The 24322-nt window shown below is 35.7% G+C and overlaps 1 protein-coding gene across 4 annotated transcripts in view; it reads left to right on the forward strand.

Annotated features, from left to right (window-relative positions):
* GMPS (guanine monophosphate synthase) overlaps positions 1 to 24322 on the forward strand; it is a 90952-nt gene that overhangs the window by 60245 nt on the left and 6385 nt on the right. For all 4 annotated transcript variants that reach the window (XM_077160849.1, XM_077160848.1, XM_077160851.1 and 1 more), the window contains 6 exons: positions 529 to 680; positions 1848 to 2021; positions 3671 to 3776; positions 5774 to 5889; positions 18004 to 18129; positions 20998 to 21113. In XM_077160849.1, the coding sequence (XP_077016964.1) occupies positions 529 to 680; positions 1848 to 2021; positions 3671 to 3776; positions 5774 to 5889; positions 18004 to 18129; positions 20998 to 21113 (790 nt within the window). The remainder of the gene's footprint in view (positions 1 to 528; positions 681 to 1847; positions 2022 to 3670; positions 3777 to 5773; positions 5890 to 18003; positions 18130 to 20997; positions 21114 to 24322) is intronic.

A 24322-nucleotide genomic window follows, 5' to 3' on the forward strand; every position in this document is an offset into this window, starting at 1 on the left:
AAAATGGGATTAGGATTAAAATATAGCTTTTCTGGGGTACATAAATCCTTTCACACTGACATACTACCAAATTAAACTCTTAGTTCAGCACCTTGCTCTTAAATATAAAAGAACATCAAAGATTGCTAGTATGTTCATAAATATCAGTACTTTACGAAACTAATCAATATGCAATTCTGAGGACTTTGATTCCCTGTGTACCAACCAGTGCTTTTGACCCTTCAGGTCATGCTTCTTGTTGTGACTTTTGCTTATTGCTCTTGTAGAGCAGTGAACACAAAAAAAAGCAGCCAGTGTAATTTGTGATATCATGGCTGTAGATCATTACAGGCCCAGGATTTTCAAAAGAGCAAATGTTTTGAAAGCTCCAGTACGGAACTCTATTAATCATAACTTACTGTTCAGGAATATGTAGGCGAACTTGGGAGAGATCAAATAATCTATTTAGGTTTTCCTTCTGTAGTTTGACTTAACGCGTTTTAAAAAATCCTCTGTTAATTTCAAGCATATGCTTTCCCCTTCCCCCAGTGATAAATGCTGCTCATTCTTTCTACAATGGAACAACAACTCTTCCAATATCAGATGAAGACAGGACCCCAAGAAAAAGGATTAGCAAAACGTTAAATATGACTACAAGTCCTGAGGAGAAAAGAAAAATCATTGGGGATACTTTTGTTAAGGTGGCTTTCTTTCTAATATCCTTATGTCTGTTATTTTTTATATGAATTTTAGTATTTGGTTTTCCTTGTCATTATATCAAATGATCAAATTTTCTGACTTATTTTGATTCTTATTTGGCAAAGAATTTTACTGTATTTTGTTATTAAACTGGCCATTAGAAACTATTGTGTTTTCAAAAAATGTGTTTCTAGGCTATTGTTTTAACTGTTTAAAAACAGGGATTTGCAGAAAGTTGAAGCTGATAAAGTTTAAAGTCCTTCCTGCTCTTTTATCTTGAAAGAGCTTTACAAGGTCTCCTTGTTGCCCAAAGCTGGACAGTAAGATTAGAAAACTGACTGGGATTAGAAAAGGATGTGGTTTATGTGTAGCATTATAGTCCACATGCACAGAGCCTAGGTCTGCTTCAGGTTATATGAACCAAAGAATGGAGTTTGGTGCCACTGAAGACCAGATCACATCAAAAACATTTCTAGAGTAGGTTCAAAGATGCATGGGTTTTCTAAAGAGTGGGAGAAAGATCAAAGATGATGGTGGAGTTCTACAGAGAAGGTAAAGTTTAACAAATGAGTATGAGTGCTGAATCATTATACTGATATTTCTTTTAGCCTCCGGTAGCTTTAAAATTGTGGAATTATAATCCATACCAAACTCTGAAATCTGTTCTACAACTAATTGTTGTGATGTACTTAGAAATTTATCGCTTTCATGTATGTATGTTCTTTAAAGAGAGGGAGTATAACAGAGAGGTTAGGATTTAATAAATTAGTGTGACTGCTGAATCATTATATTAATAGTTGTGTTGGTCTCCAGTGTCTTGGAGTAACGTGTAGAAAAAATGTAAAATCGTGGAACTATAATCCATACCAAACTTTAAAATCTGTCCTGTAACTGCTTGTTAAAATGTACTTGGAAATTTATTGCTTTTTTGTATATAAGTCATATTTCACAATAAAAAAAAAAGACGCCTGGGTTTTAAGATAAAAAAAAAATAAAAACGGGGATTTGCAATTGACATTGGACTTTAATTCTTTGGGCATCTCAGTGGCTAGATTTAAAACCCTTTAATTGCAAAAGCGCTCTGAGAAATTTAGCTGAAAGTATAAAATGTTGCTGTCTTTTTCTAAGATTTGTCTGTTGAAAGGCTGTTTTGCTCCCCTTCGTTATAGATTGCTAATGAAGTAATTGGAGAAATGAACCTGAAACCAGAGGAGGTTTTCCTTGCCCAAGGTACTTTACGGCCTGATTTAATTGAAAGTGCATCCCTTGTTGCAAGTGGCAAAGCTGAACTCATCAAGACCCATCATAATGACACAGAGCTTATCAGAAAATTGAGAGAAGAGGTAAAAATTTATGAGATTTTTTTCATATAGTAGATACATGGAGAGTTTCCTTCCCTCATTTCCTTCTTACAGCTTTACACATACATAATATTCACAAGGTTGTGCAACTATCACCACAATCTAAATTGGAGCATTTTTGTTACCCTGAAAGGAAACCTCATTGACAATCACTCCTTGTTCTACAAACCCCCTCAGACCCCTTTCTCCCCACCCCCTCCTTAAGTTACTGCTAACTGCTAATCTATTTTCTATTTCTATAGATTGCTTATTCTGAACATTTTACATTAAGCTTACCATACAGTATGTGCTCTTTTGTGACTGGCTTCTTTCATTTAGCATAATGTTTTCAGGGTTCATCCGTGTTGTAGCATGTATCAGTACTTCATTTTTATGGCCAAATGGTATTCTGTTATATGTCTATACCACATTTTTTATCCATTCATCAAGTAATAGACATTTAGGTTGTTACCACTTTTGGGTTATTAGGAGTAATGCTGCTGTGAACATTTGTTGCAAGTTTTTTGGATGTACTCATTTCTTTTGGGTATATATCTAGAAATGGAATTGCTGGATCACATGGTAACTGTATGCTGAACATTCTGATGAACTGCCAAACTGCAAAATAGCTAACCATTTTATATTTCTCCCAACAGTGTACAAGGGTTCCAATTTCTCCACATCCATGTCAACATGTATTACTAGCTGTCTTTTTGTTTTAATTACCATGGTGGATAAGAAAGTAGTATTGCATGGTGGTTTGGTTTGCATTTCCCCTGTGGCTTAGTGATACTGAGCATCTTTTCTTGTGATTGTTAGCCAAGTGTATATCTTCCTTGGAGAAATAGCTCTTCAAATCCTTTGCCCATTTTTTAATTGGCTTGTTTATTTTTAATTGATTTGTAAGGGTTCTTTATACATTTTGGATTCAAGCCCCTTATCAGATAGATGATTTACAAATATTTTCTTCCATTCCGTGGCTTATCTTTTCACTTTATTGAAGATATCATTTGAAGAGTTTTAATTTTTAAACACTAATATGATATTTTCTAATTGCCTTGTATTCTGATGGGATCTAGATCAGAGGTGATGGAGATAGATTTACCCTCATCTATTTCTATTTAAAAGGTTTATATTTAAATTTTTTTTTGTGGGGGTGAGGTTGGGGGTGCATGGGCCAGGAATTGAACACAGGTCTCCTGCATGGCTGGAGAGCATTCGACCACTGAAGCATTAAATAGTATTTTAAAGAGCAATAAGAAGACCACTAAAATATTCATCTACTTCTTCATAACTACATAGGGGGAATTTTAAAAATTTTTAAACAGATCCCATGTATAATACCTTACTGCTTTTTCCAATTTTATCGTACTGGAAATTGCTTTTAGTATTCTTATATTTCTTATGAAATACTGTATATCTTTGAATTAACTTCTCAGGATGTTCTGATGTTATAGTGGCTATGTTTATATTTTGGCAATTACTGATTTTTATTTTTAAAAAAGCTGTTTAGTTGAAGCAGTCATAGTCGTTTTGTTTTGTTTTTAATTCAAGGAAAAAGAAAACAGAATAAAGCCAGTAATGTATTATTCTAACTTTATTATGTTATGTTGGTTGATAATTTGTATTGATTTGTTTTTCCCCCCTTGTAGGGAAAAGTAATAGAACCTTTGAAAGATTTTCATAAAGATGAAGTGAGAATTTTAGGCAGAGAACTTGGACTTCCAGAAGAGTTAGTTTCCAGGCATCCATTTCCAGGTAAAGAATAGAATTGAATTCTGTTTGATTTGTTATTAGATCTTCCTGTTGAAGAAAAATCAGTTTAGATGATTTTGAAGCAACTTGTCATCTCAGGGAATATGTGACTTGAGAGAAAGAAAAGAATAGATGAGGAATAAACAAATTCTTTTGAATTCCTACTGTACATACTTTATTTTATTAAGTACTTATTTTCGTAGTATTTTAGGTAAATGTTATACTATCCCTGGGGTTCTGGTATATAGTGTTATCATCAGATGAGAAAACCAAGGCACAGAAATATATATATATATATATTTTTTTTAACATGGGCAGGCACCGGTAATCGAACCTGGGTCCTCTGGCATTGCAGACAAGCATTCCTGCCTGCTGAGCCACCGTGGCCCTCCCAGCACAGAAATATTTTAATAATATTGCCATACAATTCTTAATGATAGAGTTAGGATTTATATGTTCCTTCTACCATACCATGATGCATTTCATGGAAGAAGTGGGTATAAAGACTATTCTCTTAACTTCTTATCCTATGGCTGACTTGTCTAAATGGATGACCCACTTACTTGTTAATGCTATATGTAACCATTTCATGAAGAAAAAGAGAATACTCAACTTGAATAGTCATTTGCTCTCATATGGAAAAAATTAAATAGAGATCATAGTTGTTTAAAGTTAGGACTGAGAATCTTAACATGTTTTTATTACTGGTTCTTGAGCTTACTCAAGTCTTATACTTTATTTTCTAGTTCTCTATGTTAGTGATTATGTGATGAGTTGAGAGAATGATCTGATTAAATTAAAAAACATAGTAATAGTGATGCTTCTTGCATACTTTTTATATGCCAGACACTCTGCTAAACACTTTAAATGTATTGTCTTATTTGATTATCACAGTGTAAACTACTATACTGTTTTACATATGATGAAGCTTAGGCACAGCAACTAATTTGCCAGAAGTTAACGCAGTTTAGAATTCTAGCCCCAATAATCTCACCTCCTAAATTGTACTCTTAAGCACCATATACTGCCTTCATAAACAATATTATACATGTACAGCCTCTGTGTGGTTAACATTTGTCTTATCCATAAATTTCAGAACTATCTGTGTAAGATGTTTATCCGCTAAACTGTGTGCTGGCAGAGGATGAGTTCTGAATGTAATGGAGGAAGGCCAAGTGGTTTTTGGGTCCTAGCTCATCATTTCAGCTAGACTCACTTGATTTTATTTTACATATCAGGTTTTCTTCATGTCGCATTTCATTGGCCAAAAGGGTTTTGCTGCTTTAAAGAAGAATTATATAAACTACTTAGCTTAAAGTAGCTAAAGATAATGAATGAGTCTGAGAAATTAATGGGCATGGCTTAAGGTTTTGTCTGTGATCCAGGCATCTCAAGTGATATTTTAAATTATAGTAGTAAATATGTCTTTTTTGCTTTTCTTCAATACATGCGTACCTTTTACCCTTATTCTTTTAGTGTCTGGTAAAATAGAAATGCCAGTCTACATGTTTTGAAATGAAAAAAATCCTTGCATTATTTGTTTGATCATTTCTTTTTCTTAAATAGCATACTACTTTTACGAAAATGGTAGCTGAAGCTGGATGACAAATATAAAGTGGTTCATTATACTGTCCTCCTTACTTTTGTGTGTGTTTGAAAATTTCCTTAATAAAATTAAAAAAAAAATAAACTAACATGCATGTCGTGATTTAAAAATAATTTATTTGTAAATTCTGTGACACTTGATACATAGACTATTAAAATAGGAGCTAGAAATCATTGATATAGATAGAATTAATGCATTCTGAAAGAAATTATGAGTTAGATAAGAAACTAATACTACATTTAAAATTAAACTATTTTAAAAACTCAACTATGAAAGCAGATGGATTTTACTTGTTAGAAGGATTTTATATTTTGAAAGTGTCAGCATTTTAATATTAGATTTTTATACTGAATATAAAATTTACATTAAATCCTGTTGTTACTTTTGTCTTTAGGTCCTGGTCTGGCAATCAGAGTTATATGTGCTGAAGACCCTTATATTTGTAAGGACTTTCCTGAAACCAACAATATTTTGAAAATAGTAGCAGATTTTTCTGCAAGTGTTAAGAAGGTAATAATTTGCATTGAACTTATACATCCTAGGAGCTTTAAATAGACATAGTTGACCATTCTGAAGAATTGAATGGATTCTTTTTTTACTCCAGTACTTAAATTGAATGTATTTTTGTTTTACTCCAGTACTTATATTGAATGTATTAGGATTTTATTATTTGAAATTTCAGAATAATTTAACTATGGACATGACTATGAAGAAAGTATGAAATCTTTTATATAGACTCTTAAATGACAACATCTCTTTCTAGCTGTGTAACAGACTGGATATCCTAAATCCCTAAAAACACTAGATTACTAGATATAAAGTATTAAAAAAAACCTTTAATAAATTTTGCTAGGAATTTAGGGAAATCCTTTGAGCCAGGAAAGAATTAGAAGCTTTAGTTCAATAAGCTAAAGTTGTCTGCTGCTGTGGGGACAACTGCTAATTCCGTGAGGTCTAGAGTTTTGTTTTTAACAATACCATTCATACCCACGTGTCTGAATATGAGACCTTGGATCCATGAAGAACTGGGAGTTGAATCAGCGGTCTTTACCATCTTGGCTAAAAATTGATGATGAGTGGAAAAATGTTCTTTAGATTTGGGCCTCAAATCATAATCTCTGTGATCTGAAAATCCACAAAGTAAAAATTTTAATTTTAAGTGGACCTTGGTTGGCATAGTGTCCAGGAGTTAGGCAGGAAGTAATGTAAATCTTATTAATAATAAGACTAAGGTATAAGAAATGATCAAAGATGTCAGGCAGATGTGGAACTTAATCTAGAAGCTAAATTCTAGAAATGAAAATAATAATTGAAATTTTAACAGCCAGAGAGAGCATCAGTGAACTTGAAAACAGATATAATAAATTTTCCAGTTATTGGGACAAAGCTCCAAAGAGAAAACATGGATTGAACAGGGTAAGCAATGTGAGCAACAGTTTGATTTACTTTAAGATATTCCAGAGGAGACAATATACAAAATACTTGATTTTATCCAGACTGGTGAGAGATGTGATGCCTCAGATTAAGACAAAAAAAAAAAACGCATCCCCAACAGGCTAAAGGAAAAAGAATTCAGTACCTGTGTGCTGACATTGTGAAACTGCAGACTGTCAAAAATAATGCAGCCACAGGGAAAAGATCAATGACCTACAAAGGATAGACTATTATATTGAAAGCGTCAGTAAAAGCAAGACTTCAGGTGTCAAGAGAAAATTATTGTCAAGTGTAATTAGATTTCTGACTAAACTGTCTTTTAAGAACTAGGGCAAAATAACAATTTTAATATAAAAAGAATTTAGCAGCATCAGTTCCTTACTTAAGTAACTAAAAGCAGTGGTTCTCAACTCTAGCTGTGTATTCAAATCATCTGTGGAGCTTTTGAAGTAGACTATGCCTAAGCACCATCTCCCTACAAATTGCTATTTTACTGGTCTGGGATTGGACCTGAGCATCCCAGGTAATTCAAGTGCTAGTGTTGAGGGCTACTATTTTAAAGGATTGACTTTAGGAGAAGCGAAAGAATCCCAGGAAGAAGGTCTGAGATAGAAGAATAGATGATAAGCAAAGAAAGAGTAAAATTGAAACAAACATGGACGGTATAAAATAATAAAAATAATGATTTTTAATTTTTGATGTTGGCTAAAAAATAGCAAGATATAGCTAGAATAGCATGTAAAGCACTGTTTTAGTTTTTCAGCTGCTAAAACAAATATATTGAATTATGGGTTTGCTGAAACAATAAGAATTTATTGACCCACATTTTTTTAAAGCTTTTTTTTAACATGGGCAGGCACCGGGAATCGAACCCGGGTCATCTGGCATCGCAGGCAAGCATTCCTGCCTGCTGAACCACCGTGGCCTGCCCTAAAGCTTTTTTTTTTTAATTGTAAAATACAACTTTTATACAAAGCAAAGAAAGAAAAAAGCAATAGTTTTCAAAGCACACTTTACCTGGTAGTTACAGAACAGATCCCAGAGTTTGTCATGGGGTACCATTCTGCTATCTCAGATTTTTCCTTCTAGCAGCTCCAAATCAGTGTAGGCAAGAAGGAATATTAATGAAGTGATTCAACAGTCATACTCACTGTTAATTCCATTTTCTCTGTTATACCTTCTCCTTCTCTTTTAATCCTTCTCCCAGTCTATAGGGATCTTTGGACAATGCCTGTGCTGACTTTTTCATATCGAGAAGGGGTATCAACAACAAAGGATAAGAAATTGTAATTGATTGATAATCTTGGAGAGGCTGGTCCCTCTTAGTTTCAGAATATATCTGACCTAGAAAGCCTCCGTTAATTATAGGTTCCAGGAAGGCATGAAACCCCCATAGTATTTCAGTTTGAGTCCCTCCGTGTTCTTAAGAGTCAGTGGGAGTCATGTTGATTGGGATTTAGCAAACCATGGCAATTAGCACTATCTAACTGAAGCTTGTATAAGAGTAGCCTCTTAATTCCATTTAATCTCTCCTGGCCACTGATGTCGTATTCTATTACACTTCTTTTTTCTCTTTTGGTCCAGAACACATTGCTGATCCCATGGTACCAGAGCCAGACTCATCCTGGGAGTCACCACATGGTCAGGGAGATTTATACCCCTGAATGGCTTGTCACGCGTAGTGGGGAGGGCAGCGATTTTCCTTGCAGAATTGGACTAAGAGAGAGAGTCCACATCTGAGCAACAAAGAGGCTTCCTGGAAGCAATTCTTAGTTCTCTTATGGGTAGTCTTAGGTTCTCTCCTGCAGAAATAAATTTCATAAGAGCAAGCCTCAAAATCCAGGCTTGGCCTATTTTCTTGGGAGTCCCCCAGTTGTTGAGATGGAAAAGTTTAATAGTTCCATGTATATATATATTTTTACCCCCTCCTCTTCCTTCGGACCCTCAAGGAACTCTACCAAAATTTTTCTTTTTTAATTTTTTAAACACTTTTTTTTTAACTTTTTAACTTTTAGAAAAATATAGTAACGAACAGACACAAACATTCTTTTTTTTTTTTTTTTATGAATTAACGGAAAAAAAGAAATTAACCCAACATTTAGAAATCATACCATTCTACATATGCAATCAGTAATTCTTAACATCATTACATAGATGCATGATCATCATTTCTTAGTACATTTGCATCGGTTTAGAAGAAATAGCAACACAACAGAAAAAGATATAGAATGTTAATATAGAGAAAAAAATAAAAGTAATAATAATAGTAAAAAAAAAAAACACAAAAACCTATAGCTCACATGCAGCTTCATTCAGTGTTTTAACATGATTACTTTACAATTAGGTATTATTGTGCTGTCCATTTTCGGGTTTTTGTATCTAGTCCTGTTGCACAGTCTGTATACCTTCAGCTCCAATTACCCATTATCTTACCCTGTTTCTAACTCCTGCTGGACTCTGTTACCAATGACATACTCCAAGTTTATTCTTGAATGTCGGTTCACATCAGTGGGACCATACAGTATTTGTCCTTTAGTTTTTGGCTAGACTCACTCAGCATAATGTTCTCTAGGTCCATCCATGTTATTACATGCTTCATAAGTTTATCCTGTCTTAAAGCTGCATAATATCCCATCGTATGTATATACCACAGTTTGTTTAGCCACTCGTCTGTTGATGGACATTTTGGCTGTTTCCATCTCTTTGCAATTGTAAATAATGCTGCTATAAACATTGGTGTGCAAATGTCCGTTTGTGTCTTTGCCCTTAAGTCCTTTGAGTAGATACCTAGCAATGGTATTGCTGGGTCGTATGGCAATTCTATATTCAGTTTTTTGAGGAACCGCCAAACTGCCTTCCACAGTGGTTGCACCATTTGACATTCCCACCAACAGTGGATAAGTGTGCCTCTTTCTCCGCATCCTCTCCAGCCCTTGTCATTTTCTGTTTTGTTGATAATGGCCATTCTGGTGGGTGTGAGATGATATATCATTGTGGTTTTGATTTGCATTTCTCTAATGGCCAAGTATATTGAGCATCTCTTCATGTGCCTTTTGGCCATTTGTATTTCCTCTTCTGAGAGGTGTCTGTTCAAGTCTTTTTCCCATTTTGTAATTGGGTTGGCTGTCTTTTTATTGTTGAGTTGAACAATCTCTTTATAAATTCTGGATACTAGACCTTTATCTGATATGTCGTTTCCAAATATTGTCTCCCATTGTGTATGCTGTCTTTCTACTTTCTTGATGAAGTTCTTTGATGCACAAAAGTGTTTAATTTTGAGGAGCTCCCATTTATTTATTTCCTTCTTCAGTGCTCTTGCTTTAAGTTTAAGGTACATAAAACCGCCTCCAATTGTAAGTTTCATGAGATATCTCCCTACATTTTCCTCTAACTGTTTTATGGTCTTAGACCTAATGTTTAGATCTTTGATCCATTTTGAGTTAACTTTTGTGTAGGGTGTGAGATATGGGTCTTCTTTCATTCTTTTGCATATGGATATCCAGTTCTCTAGGCACCATTTATTGAAGAGACTGTTCTGTCCCAGGTGAGTTGGCTTGACTGCCTTATCAAAGATCAAATGTCCATAGATGAGAGGGTCTATATCTGAGCACTCTATTCGATTCCATTGGTCGATATATCTATCTTTATGCCACTACCATGCTGTTTTGACCACTGTGGCTTCATAATATGCCTGAAAGTCCGGCATCGCGAGACCTCCAGCTTCGTTTTTTTTCCTCAAGATGTTTTTAGCAATTCGGGGCACCCTGCCCTTCCAGATAAATTTGCTTGTTGGTTTTTCTAATTCTGAAAAATAAGTTGTTGGGATTTTGATTGGTATTGCATTGAATCTGTAGATGAGTTTAGGTAGGATTGACATCTTAATTATATTTAGTCTTCCAATCCATGAACACGGTATGCCCTTCCATCTATTTAGGTCTTCTGTGATTTCTTTTAACAGTTTTTTATAGTTTTCTTTATATAGGTTTTTTGTCTCTTTAGTTAAATTTATTCCTAGATATTTTATTCTTTTAGTTGCGATTGTAAATGGGATTCGTTTCTTGATTTCCCCCTCAGCTTGTTCATTACTAGTGTATAGAAATGCTACAGATTTTTGAATGTTGATCTTGTAGACTGCTACTTTGCTGTACTCATTTATTAGCTCTAGTAGTTTTGTTGTGGATTTTCGACGTATAGTATCATATCATCTGCAAACAGTGATAGTTTTACTTCTTCCTTTCCAATTTTGATGCCTTGTATTTCTTTTTCTTGTCTAATTGCTCTGGCTAGAACCTCCAACACAATGTTGAATAATAGCGGTGATAGTGGACATCCTTGTCTTGTTCCTGATCTTAGGGGGAAAGTTTTCAATTTTTCCCCAATGAGGATGATATTACCTGTGGGTTTTTCATATATTCCCTCTATCGTTTTAAGGAAGTTCCCTTGTATTCCTACTTTTGAAGTGTTTTCAACAGGAAAGGATGTTGAATCTTGTCAAATGCCTTCTCTGCATCAATTGAGATGATCATGTGATTTTTCTGCTTTGATTTGTTGATGTGGTGTATTACATTAATTGATTTTCTTATGTTGAACCATCCGTGCATACCTGGGGTGAATCCTACTTGGTCATGATGTATAATTCTTTTAATGTGTTGTTGGATACGATTTGCTAGAATTTTATTGAGGATTTTTGCATCTGTATTCATTAGAGAGATTGGTGTGTAGTTTTCTTTTTTTGTAATATCTTTGCCTGGTTTTGGTACGAGGGTGATGTTGGCTTCATAGAATGAATTAGGTAGTTTTCCCTCCACTTCGAATTTTTTGAAGAGTTTGAGGAGAGTTGGTACTAATTCTTTCTGGAATGTTTGATAGAATTCACATGTGAAGTCGTCTGGTCCTGGACTTTTCTTTTTAGGAAGCTTTTGAATGACTAATTCAATTTCTTTACTTGTGATTGGTTTGTTGAGGTCATCTATTTCTTCTTGAGTCAAAGTTGGTTGTTCATGTCTTTCCAGGAACCTGTCCATTTCATCTAAATTGTTGTATTTATTAGCGTAAAGTTGTTCATAGTATCCTGTTATTACTTCCTTTATTTCTGTGAGGTCAGCAGTTATGTCTCCTCTTCCATTTCTGATCTTATTTATTTGCATCCTCTCTCTTCATCTTTTTGTCAATCTTGCTAAGGGCCCATCAATCTTATTGATTTTCTCATAGAACCAACTTCTGGTCTTAATTGATTTTCTCTATTGTTTTCATGTTTTCAATTTCATTTATTTCTGCTCTGATCTTTGTTATTTCTTTCCTTTTTTTTTGCTTTGGGATTAGTTTGCTGTTCTTTCTCCAGTTCTTCCAAGTGGACAGTTAATTCCTGCATTTTTGCCTTTTCTTCTTTTCTGATATAGGCATTTAGGGCAATAAATTTCCCTCTTAGCCCTGCCTTTGCTGTGTCCCATAAGTTTTGATATGTTGTGTTTTCATTTTCATTCGCCTCGAGGTATTTGCTAATTTCTCTTGCAATTTCTTCTTTGACCCACTCGTTGTTTAAGAGTGTGTTGTTGAGCCTCCACGTATTTGTGAATTTTCTGGCACTCCACCTATTATTGATTTCCAACTTCATTCCTTTATGATCCGAGAAAGTGTTGTGTATGATTTCAGTCTTTTTAAATTTGTTAAGACTTGCTTTCTGACCCAGCATATGGTCTATCTTTGAGAATGATCCCTGAGCACTTGAGAAAAAGGTGTATCCTGCTGTTGTGGGATGTGATGTCCTATAAATGTCTGTTAGGTCTAGCTCATTTATAGTAATATTCAGATTCTCTATTTCTTTATTGATCCTCTGTCAAGATGTTCTGTCCATTGATGAGAGTCGTGAATTGAAGTCTCCAACTATTATGGTGTATGTGTCTATTTCCCTTTTCAGTGTTTGCGGTGTATTCCTCACGTATTTTGGGACATTCTGGTTCGGTGCATAAATATTTATGATTGTTATGTCTTCTTGTTTAATTGTTCCTTTTATTAGTAGATAGTGTCCTTCTTTGTCTCTTTTAACTGTTTTACATTTGAAGTCTAATTTGTTGGATATTAGTATAGCCACTCCTGCTCTTTTCTGGTTGTTATTTGCTTGAAATATCTTTTCCCAACCTTTCACTTTCAACCTATGTTTATCTTTGGGTCTAAGATGTGTTTCCTGTAGACAGCATATGGAAGGATCCTGTTTTTTAATCCATTCTGCCAGCCTATGTCTTTTGATTGGGGAATTCAGTCCATTAACATTTATTGTTATTACTGTTTGAATAATATTTTCCTCTAACATTTTGCCTTTTGTGTTATATATATCATATCTGACTTTCCTTCTTTCTACACTCTTCTCCATACCTCTCTCTTCTGTCTTTTCGTATCTGACTCTAATGCTCCCTTTAGTATTTCTTGCAGAGCTGGTCTCTTGGTCACAAATTCTCTCAGTGACTTTTTGTCTGAGAATGTTTTAATTTCTCCCTCATTTTAGAAGGACAATTTTGCTGTATGTAGGAGTCTTGGTTGGCAGTTTTTCTCTTTTAGTATTTAAATATATCATCCCACTGTCTTCTAGCCTCCATGGTATCTGCTGAGAAATCTACATATAGTCTTATTGGGTTTCCCTTGTATGTGATGGATTGTTTTTCTCTTGCTTCTTTCAAGATCCTCTCTTTCTCTTTGACCTCTGACATTCTAACTAGTAAGTGTCTTGGAGAACGCCTATTTGGGTCTAATCTCTTTGGGGTGCCCTGCACTTCTTGGATCTGTAATTTTAGGTCTTTCATAAGAGTTGGGAAATTTTCAGTGATAATTTCTTCCATTAGTTTTTCTCCTCCTTTTCCCTTCTCTTCTCCTTCTGGGACACCCACAACGCGTATATTTGTGTGGTTCATATTGTCCTTGACTTCCCTGATACCCTGTTCAAATTTTTCCATTCTTTTCCCGATAGTTTCTGTTTCTTTTTGGAATTCAGATGTTCCATCCCCCAAATCACTAATTCTGTCTTCTGTCTCTTTACATCTATCATTGTAGGCATCCATTGTTTTTTCCATCTTTTCTACTTTATCCTTCACTTCCATAAGCTCTGTGATTTGTTTTTTCAGTTTTTCTATTTCTTCTTTTTGTTCAGCCCATGTCTTCTTCATGTCCTCCCTCAATTTATCGATTTCGTTTTTGAAGAGGTTTTCCATTTCTGTTCGTATATTCAGCATTAGTTGTCTCAGCACCTGTATCTCATTTGAACTATTGGTTTGTTCCTTTGACTGGACCATATTTTCAATTTTCTGAGCGTGATCCATTATCTTCTGCTGGCGTCTGGGCATTTAGTCAGATTTCCCTGGGTGTTGGACCCAATAGGTTGAAAGATTTTTCTGTGAAATCTCTGGGTTCTGTTTTTCTTATCCTGCCCAGTAGGTGGCGCTCGTGGCACACGTTTGTCTGCGGGTCCCACCAGTAAAAGGTGCTGTGGGTCCTTTAACTTTGTAAAACTCTCACTGTGGGGGAGGTTCGCCAGCCGAAGCGGCTTGGAAGAGTGCCAGCCTGCCCGGGGTCTGAATGCGGGGCGGGTCGCCGGCCACTGCAGCCCGGGAGAGCTCCCGTCCTAATTTCCTAGTCAGCCCGGGGCGCCAAGCGTGGCGGGAGGGCGCCAGCCGCCACGACCCAGGAGAGTGCACCGTTCCCAGCCGGACGGGGCAGTCACGTGTTTGGAAGGGACCCCCCAGGTCACCGTTCTCCGCGGCCTGGGGATTTCCGATTCAATTCTCTCAGTTGGTCCGGGGGGCTGCGCGTTGTGGGGGCGCCAGCCTCCGCGACTTGAGGGGACCGCCTGCCCAATTCTGCCAGCTGGCCCGGGAAGGAGGAAGGGAGGGACTCCGGCCGCTTGCCACCCCGCCCGGGAAAGCCCGCGCCCCTTGGCGATCTCACCGGAGCGGGTTCTCTCAGCCAGTCAGCCGTTCCAGGATGGGGTATGCTGTCTTTTTGATCTCTGTCGTGGCTCCGGGAGCTGTTCTCTATCATTTCTACTCCCCTAGTAGCTTTTCTGGAGGAGGAGCTAAGATCTGCGTGTCTTACTAAGCCGCCATCTTCTCAGGAAGTCCAAACATTCTTAATATATGATCATTCCATTCTGCATATCTAATCAGTAATTCACAATATTATCACATAGTTGCACATTCATCATCATGATCATTTCTTAGAACGTTTGCATCAATTCAGAAAAAGAAATGAAAAGACAACAGAAATAAATTCATACATACAATACCCCTTACTACTCCCCCTCACCGACCACTGGCATTTCAGGCTACTAAATTTATTTCAACATTTGCTCCCCCCATTATTTATTTTTTATGCCATATGTTTTATTCGTATGTTGGTAAGGCAGATAAAAGGAGCATCAGCACAAGGCTCCCACAATCACACAGTCACACTGTGAAAGCCATATCATCATACAATCATCTTCAAGAAACATGGCCACTGGAACACAGCTCCACATTTTCAGGCAGTTCCCTCCAGCCTCTCCGTTACTTCTTGACTAACAAGGTGATTTCTATCCAATGTGTAAGGACAACCTCTCAGCTCTGCCCAGCAACTGACACTCTACCTTGTCTCATTTCGCTCCCCCCCACCCCTGGTTGAGAAGGTTTTCTCAATCCCTTGAATCCCAGCTCATCCTAGGATCCCTGCCCCACGCTGCCAGGAAGGTTCTCACCCCTGGGAGTCATGTCCCACGTAGATAGGGAAAGGGCGGTGAGTTCACTTGTTTTGTCAGCTAGAGAGAAAGGCCACATCTGAGCAACTAAGAGGCTCTCTTGGGGGTGACTTTTTGTTTTTTATTCATCGTCATGATCACTTCCCAGATCTGCGTCAGTCCAGAAAAAGCAACAAGAAGAAAACTGAAAAAAATTCATAATACCATATCCCTCCCCCTCCCCCCCACCGACCACCACCAAATTTCAATCCACCAAATTTATTTTAACACTTGTTCCCCCCATTATCTATTCATTTTCAATCCACATGCTCCACCGATCTGCTAATAAAGTAGACAAAAGGAGCATCAAACACAAGCCTCCCTCAACCACACAGTCACACCGCGACCGCCGCATCATCATACAACCATCTTCAAGAAACAGCCACTGGAGCACAGCTCCACATCTCCAGGCAGTTCCCTCCAGCCTCTCCACTGCACCCCAACCAAACAGGTGACATCTATTTAATACACAAGAATAACCTCCAGGACAACCTCTCGACTCTGTTTAGAATCTCTCAGCCATTGGCACTTTATTTTGTCTCATTTTGCTCTTCCTCCTTTTGGTCGAGAAAATTTTCTCAATCCCTTAATGCCGAGTTCCAACTCATTCCAGGACCTCTGTCTCACGTTGCCAGGAAGGTTCATATCCCTGGGAGTCATGTCCCACATAGAGAAGGGTAGGACAGCGAGTTTGCTTGCTGTGTTGACTGAGAGAGGGAGGCCACATCTGAGCAACAGAAGAGATTCTCTTGGGGGTGACTCATAGGCCTAATTTTAAGTAGGCTTGACCTATTCTTTGTGGAATTAAATTTCTTATGAACAAACCCCAAGATTGTGTACTCAGCCTATTGCTTTGGTTATCCCCACTGTTTGTGAGAATATCAAGAATTCTCTACTTGGGGAAGTTGAATTTTCCCCCTTTTTCACCATTCCCCCAAGGGGACTTCACAAATACTGTTTTATTCACTGTTCATATCACTCTGGAATCTACTGGGGCATCACTCTGGACAAGCCTACGGAAATCTTATGCCCTACTCAAGGTTCCATGTACTTATTCTACCAGTACTTTTTAATTATCACCCTACCATAATCTGAGATGTATCCTGGTATTATCTTAAACTATACAGAATTACAAGGCCTCATTCCCATTCTGGACTCCAGGAGTTTGAGTTGTTGAATGAGCTATCCAGAGAGGTTGATTTAGATTGTGTTAAAGGAAATTTAGGTTCTAGACAGTAAACCTCCCTGCCTTTCGTCTCATAAAGTAGGTAAAGGTGTAGAGTACATATCTTTTACCCTGCATTCTAATTTATCTTAGACCTAGCCAGATTGATTTAGTTCTAATCTCTGATAACTCAGTTTTGAGGTGAGAAGTCCAAAATTGAGGTGTCATCAAGGCTATGCTTTCTTTCCAAAGACTGGCATTCTGGGATTCACAGTTGGTGATCTTTGGTCCTTGGCTTTTCTGTCACATGGCAGTGCACTTACATGGTGGCCTCTCCTGGCTCCACTCTGATTTATTCTGCTTAAAAGGACTACAGTAATCCAGATTAAAACCCAGCCTGAATTCAATAGGGCTGCACTTAACTGAAGTAACACCTTGAAGAGATTTTACCTACACTGGGTCCACACCGCAAGAACATGTCTAATCTGGAGTACCTAATTCAATCCACTCTAGACACAAAAGGGATTGGTGGGAGTTAAAGCACTCAAAAATACTTGTATTGTTTGCCTTGAGGACAGACAGACTGATATCTTTTTTGTTACATATGCACTTAAGGGGCATATTAACACAAAAGAATAGAAATAGAGGGTTTAAATTCAAAACCAATAAAGGGGAAAAATGAGCTGGGGGAAATCAACAATTCAAAAGTGAAGAAAGGATAAAGAATATAAAAAGTAGGACAAATAGAAAGTACAGAATAAGATGGTAGAATGAAATTTACCATTGACCCATAATTAATTAAGAGGGCTAACCTCTCTAGTTAAGACTATCAAACTAGATTAAAAATAAAATCTGACTATAGTCTGTTTACCAGAGACAGTCCTAATACTAGGGATAGGAAGAATAGAAAAATAGGTACCAGGGGATAACGAACTAAAACGGAAAGTGGGTGAAACTATATTAATTTCAAACAAAGTTGACTTCATGGCAAAAAGTATTAGAGATAAGGGGAAGATTTGATTCAGGTGAGGTGTCACAGTGGTGGCAAGAGTGTTAAGACCTTGATGTATATAAATCTCATCTGTATTTCTCATTCTGAGGTTTTATGAGTTTTTCACAGCCTACCCCTCATAAGTGAATTTCTAGTATATATAGTGCTCACAAATAAGTAGATACCAAATATAATCTACTATAAACCAGTAAGTAATACGTAGAGTGAATGTCTCATTTTTTTTAAACCTTAGGAAATGTTTCCTTGTTTTTTTAGCCACATACACTGTTGCAGAGAGTCAAAGCCTGTACGACGGAGGAAGATCAGGAAAAGCTGATGCAAATTACAAGTCTTCATTCACTGAATGCCTTCTTGCTGCCAATTAAAACTGTGGGTGTGCAGGTGAGTTATTTGGGTTTGTTGACCTGTGATACAACTTTCAGCAGTTTGCTCTTTCTGACGATATTGGAACAGAAACGACTGGTTATGGAAGTGGCTCATGAAGGAAAATGATATATGAAGGTATATACAGCAAGACTAGAAAAATAAAAAGGCAGTATTTTTATTGTTTCTAGAGTGAGTGTAGCTGTTGGAAATAAATGTTCAGGCTGAGATTTTGTAATTTAGCAACGTCTTTCTGCTTTAACCAAAAGTGAAAATTAAAGGAACCACTTACTATAGGGTTGGCATGCTTATGTCTTCTTTGAGGGGTGGTACCAAGAAATCATGCCCCATACTTTAGGCTTTAGAAGTCTAACTGTAAGAAGGCTGTCAGATGAATATATTATACCATTTAGGTCTTGTTCTCAGGTTGTGTATTTCCCATACCAGTGTTCTGTTTCTAGTCAACATGTCCTCACTCTCTTCTAGCTGTGATGATATGTAACTGACAATTTTTGTATTTGTTGTTGTGCCTTTCTAATTATAAAAGCATATGAGAATAATATAGTTCTTACTTCAAAAATGCTGTTCATAAAATGATTACTTAAGTTCTCTTTTATTTAAGTGATCCTCAAATGAGTGCATGGGAAAAAAGCTATGGAGCGTGCGGAAGGGGAAAGTTTCTTTTCTGATGTTTAGAGCCTGCAGTTAAGTGAAGACTAGAAACAAATAGGTATAAGTAGATCTGTTATAGAGAACTTCCAACTCTGTTTGCTTATTCAGGCATGGAGCTGAACTGAAGTAGATCCCCACCTCCCTTTTTTTTTTTAGTTTTTAAGCAGTTTTATTGTGATATATTGACAAACCATACAATCCATGCAAAAGCTACAATCGGAAGTATTTACTATATTCACAGAATAGTACGTTCATAACAATCAATTTTAGAACATTTTATTACTCCAAAAAGAAAAACCCCATATCCTTAAGCAGCCACCTCTCAATCCCTCTATCCTTCCCCATCCCTAATAACCACTAGCCTGTATCTGTCTCTGTAGATTTATTTACATTTACATTTACATTTTACATAAATGGAATCATAATCAGTATTACTTTGTGTCTGGTTTCTTTCACTTGGAATTTTAAAAATTTTTTTAGAGAATTTTAAAGAATCGTTAGAGGTTTACAAAAAAGTACAATGTTCCCGTATACCATATCCTTACTTACCTCCCTTTTTAGTGAAATGTTATAATGACTCTTAGAAATAGATGTCTGAGATAATATAATTAATTGTTGGATAAGTAATTTCTTTTTTAAAAATGAAACTTATTCAGTCTGCGCTACTCTTCCCACCAAAATAAAAGGTTTTTTTTTTGTTAGATACTTAACTTACTTCTAGTTTTGATGCAGAGACTATTCCAAGCCTAGATAAAAATTATGTTTTGGTTAAGATAACAGTGAGGTTTATTTTCATAATACTGAAGTAAACTATGCTTGCGAAGAAAAAAACATCAAAATGGTCTATGCTGAAGAAGTAATTCTCTCTATTCCTACTCTCCAGGTATATTTTACATCTGTCCTTCCAGAAACATTTACTTTGTAAGGAAAAAAAAGAAGCACGGAGTTTTGAAGCACCTTATTCTTCACTTTTGTTTCTTTTAACTGAGAATTATTAGCATTTTTTGTTTGTTTCCATGCCATTATAAGTAGACTATTCTTTTTAACCACTGCATCATATTCCATGTGTGGCTATACCACTTTTTTTAAAACATTTTTTATGGTGAAATATGACATAAATACAGAGAAGTGTTAAATTTCAAAATACAGTTGAATAAGTAATTATACAGTGAAATTTATACCATTATTATTATTATTTTCACTTTTGTGAAAAATAACATACAAAAAAACAAAAAAATTTCAAAACACATCACACCAATTAGTTGTAGAGCAGATTTCAGAGTTTGTTATGGGTTACAGTTCCATATCATTATTTTTTAAACCATTCCTCTATTGATGTACATTTAAAGTGTTTTCAGTTTTTTACCATTTATAGGCATTTTAGTAAAGAATATCTCGTTTCTTTATGCATTTACCCATTTATTTCTGTAGGGTGACTTCCTGGATTAAAGATAAAGATCATAAACCTTTTAACTTTGATAAAATTTATCAAATTAGCATTCAAATACTCTGAATTCCCAAATTCTCAATACCTGACATCTTGGGTATTAGGTAGTTAAATCTAATGAATCTGTGACTTTTTATTTATTTTTTAAAAAGCAAATTACTTGAATTAAACAGTAAGACAAGGCAAAAGGAAATCTGTATTATTACCAGTTTTAGTTACATCTTTTTAAATTGAATTTTAAGCTCATTTTTTACAAGTTGATAAGCTATTATGAATTTTTTTTTTTTTTTTTTTTTTGTAATACATGGGCAGGCACTGGGATTCGAACCCGGGCCTCCAGCATGGCAGGCAAGAGCTCTGCCACTGAGCCACTTGTTGCCTGCCCTATGAAATTGTTTTATAATCTACCACTTAAGAATACTTTATCCACCCAATAAACATGCCAAATCAAGTATGCTAGCTATCTTCATTCAGGCAGGTAATTGGAGTGAAACCCTTATAGGCCTCTGATATATGTTGAATGAATTTTTGAAATTACCATGACATTTTCTTTATTATGCAGGATTTAATTAAAGACTTTAACTTGGGATTTATTCATATCATTAGTGAAATATCCAAGGCATATGTTTATTCAAACAGTATGGTCCTGTTCAAAAAAAACACAAAAAATTACTCTTGATGGTGTCACCATGCATAAAATATTTTCTAGCCCATCTTTTGCCTTCTTTAAAACCATTAGAAATAACTGTTTGTATTTCTGTTTTCAGGGTGACTGTCGTTCTTACAGTTATGTGTGTGGAATCTCCAGTAAAGATGAACCTGACTGGGAATCTCTTATTTTTCTGGCTAGACTTATACCTCGAATGTGTCACAACATTAACAGGTGTGTGAATGGTAGGAGGTGAGGTGTAATGGAAGGATGCGGTTTTTAAGGTCTTCCCATTAAGGAGAGACCAAAAGGCTAAATTGTAGATAGAGGTAGATGATAGTAAATAGGAGTAAAGAACTCTGTTTGCAGTTCACATTTGTACATAGGCCAAAGTTGGGAAGATATTTATATCTTGTTTTTTGCTTTTTCTTCACCATGCAGACATCAATTTATTTAAATAAAAACATTCTATTTAAAGGAGAAATAGAAAGGATTTTTATTTTAGTATAAAATTCTAAAGGCAGCTTTAAACAGTGGTTTATACCAGCCATTGATTTTATGGTAGCATGTTTGATTCCAAAAGAAAAATAGAAAAAAAATTTGTGAACAGGTTATAGAATTACCAATAGGAACTTGTTTAATTTAAGAATAATTCCAAGGAAAATCAAAGAAACAGGCATATGCCAGGTGTTAAAATAACTACATTAAACGTGTAATTTACATTGAATTTAGTTTTTTTTATTCAGTTTTTCCTTTAATTTTACATTCATTTCTGTTGGATGTATCAACAACCGATTTATAAATATTTGTAATACTCAATTGCATTGCCTCATATACGCTTCAGAAATCTCACTTGTTCAGTACCAGATTGCGAAATAAATGTTCTTATTTTGCAATTGATCACTTTCTTCTTTTTTCTTAATGGTTGTTAGACAATCAATAAGTAAAATGAATTACTTGAGGTTTCAGTATATTCAAATTTGCTGCAGAAACTAGAAACCCAAGCACTGATGTTAGCATAAGCAGGGTCTGTGTAGTTCTATAACTCTTGTGGGTGTGTTTTAGAAATGAGGTGTCGCAGGGAAGTCAAGGGTTTGCTGATGGCAATGTGACCATTATTCAGGTTATTCACATGAGCTGAAGGCTTATTCAGGTGAGCCTAAGGCCCCAAAATATAGAAGCATCTTTAATACACTGAAGAAAAGTGAATTATTATGCCCTAAATAATGGTAAATTTGTAATTGCCTGTATAGAATGGTGATAATTTTCTTGATTAAAACGATAATTATAATTCATCTTCTGAAGAATGCTATTACCTAAGTAAACTGTAGGTAATACAGAAACTTTCCTTTCCCTGAGTTTGACTCTACTGCTTTCACCAGATAACTAGTGTATTTTTCATTTCACATCATACTTACAGTTCATCTCTCTTTCTTTTTATTTTTATTTTGCCAAAAAGTACTAATCCTTCCTTAAAATTGATCTTTATCCTTTTACAAGCTGGTTTCTTTGCTGGTCTTTTCATTTTTTCTTTTTTTCGTTCCATCCCTTCTTTCTTTCCCAGAAAAGAAAAAAATCATGCATTTAACAGCCACCAAAGAGAAAACTAGATGTTTTAATTTGAATCTAGTAAAAAAAAAAAAAAGAGACCTGATAGACTAGGTTTTTGCCAGGGTCCTTTTTGGAAATTAAAATAATTTTTTCCATTTTTGTCAATGTTTTTCCCCTAATTTGGATTGCAAGATCTTTACAGAGGAAGGGACTGTTGCAATTTTACTATTCTATACAATGTGGAGGACTACCTGTTCCTGTATTCCTTAGTGATCATTCTTGTTTGTAAAGAATAATAAGGCAAAAAAGAAAGGTTCATGGCATTCTCCTACCTAATTACTTTCTCCTTCAGGGATTTTTAAAAAATGAGACCTAGGAAGAATATTGTTTAGGAGAAGTGTGACTTTCTTTCTGTGCATGGGAATAAAACGTTCCTGCTACATAATATTTAGAGCGAGGCATTGAAATAGGTTGGCAGTGGTGGTTTTGATCTGATACTGCTTTCTTTTTTATGTTTTACTCTTCAAGTAAATATTTAAGAAGACAAATATTAAACTTCACCATTGTCACATGTTTGCATGGGTGCTTGAATGCATGCATGCCATATCCTTTTTTTGTTTTGTTTTTAAACTTTGAGATAGTAGTTGCCAGATGAGATTTATTTTCTTTGCTGAAGACATACAGGGCCATCTAAAAGAGACAGTTGCCTGCTTCTGGAATTGGGGTTGAAACGACCGGATGGCGCTCATATTTCTACCCTGACCATCTCTTGTTTTCTGGGTGAGAGTTGTGAAACAGGTCTTTTTGAACCAGTGGCAAGATACGCTTAAGTTAGATTTGCTGTAATTGTCTGATCCTAATTTCCTTAATTTAGGTTCTCAACTGTTCTTTTATTATTACTTGCAGTGTATCTTCATGTCTTTCAAATAAATATGTACTTAAAGCCATACTGAATCGTGCTTTTTAGAAGGAAGTGGTGATATACCAAGTCCTATATCAGTGGCTTTTATTTTATATTTATTTTTTTAATTAATTTTTTTGTTAGAGGAATTGTAGGCTTATAGAAATATGCATAAATATATAAAATACTCAGTTTTCCCATGTACCACCCTATTATTAACACCTTATATTAGTGTGGTAAATTTATTACAATTCATGAAAGAAGATCTTTATAAGTATACTATTAACTATGTAGTCCATCATTTACAGTAGGGTTAATTGTTTTGTACGATCTTATGTTTTATGTTTTTTTCCTTTTAGTTTTTATTCTGCTAACATATATACGCCTTAAAATTTCACTTTGAAACCACAATCACGTATATCATTTAGTGCTGTTAATTATATTCACAATGTTTTGCTACCATCACCATCACACATTAACAAAACTTTTCAGTCAACCCAAATAGAAATTCTGTACAGTTCAAACAATAACTTTTCATTCCATACCCCAGTCCAGCCCCTGGTAACCTGAATTCTAGATTTTGACCTAATGTGTTTCCTTATTCTAATTATTTCATATCAGTGAGATCAGACAATATTTGTCCTTTGTGTCTGGATTATTTTACACAGTGTCGTCAGCATTCATCCATGTTGTCACATGAATTCATTAATTAGATCTTCATTCCCTTTTAATGCTGAATAAAATTCCATTGTATGAATGTACCTCATTTTGTTTATTCATTGTTTGATGGACACATGGGTTGCCTCCATCTTTTGGCAATAGCGAATAATGCTGCTATGAACATCGGTGTGTACATATCTGTTTGAGTCCCTTCTTTCAGTTCTTTGGGATGTATACCTAAAAGTAAGAATGCCGGGTCATACAGTAGTTCCATACTTAGCTTTCTGTGGAACTGCAAAATTGTCTTCCACTGTGCCTGCACTATTTTACA

Source organism: Tamandua tetradactyla, chromosome 5, assembly GCF_023851605.1.
Source record: "Tamandua tetradactyla isolate mTamTet1 chromosome 5, mTamTet1.pri, whole genome shotgun sequence".
Taxonomy (NCBI): Eukaryota; Metazoa; Chordata; class Mammalia; order Pilosa; family Myrmecophagidae; genus Tamandua; species Tamandua tetradactyla.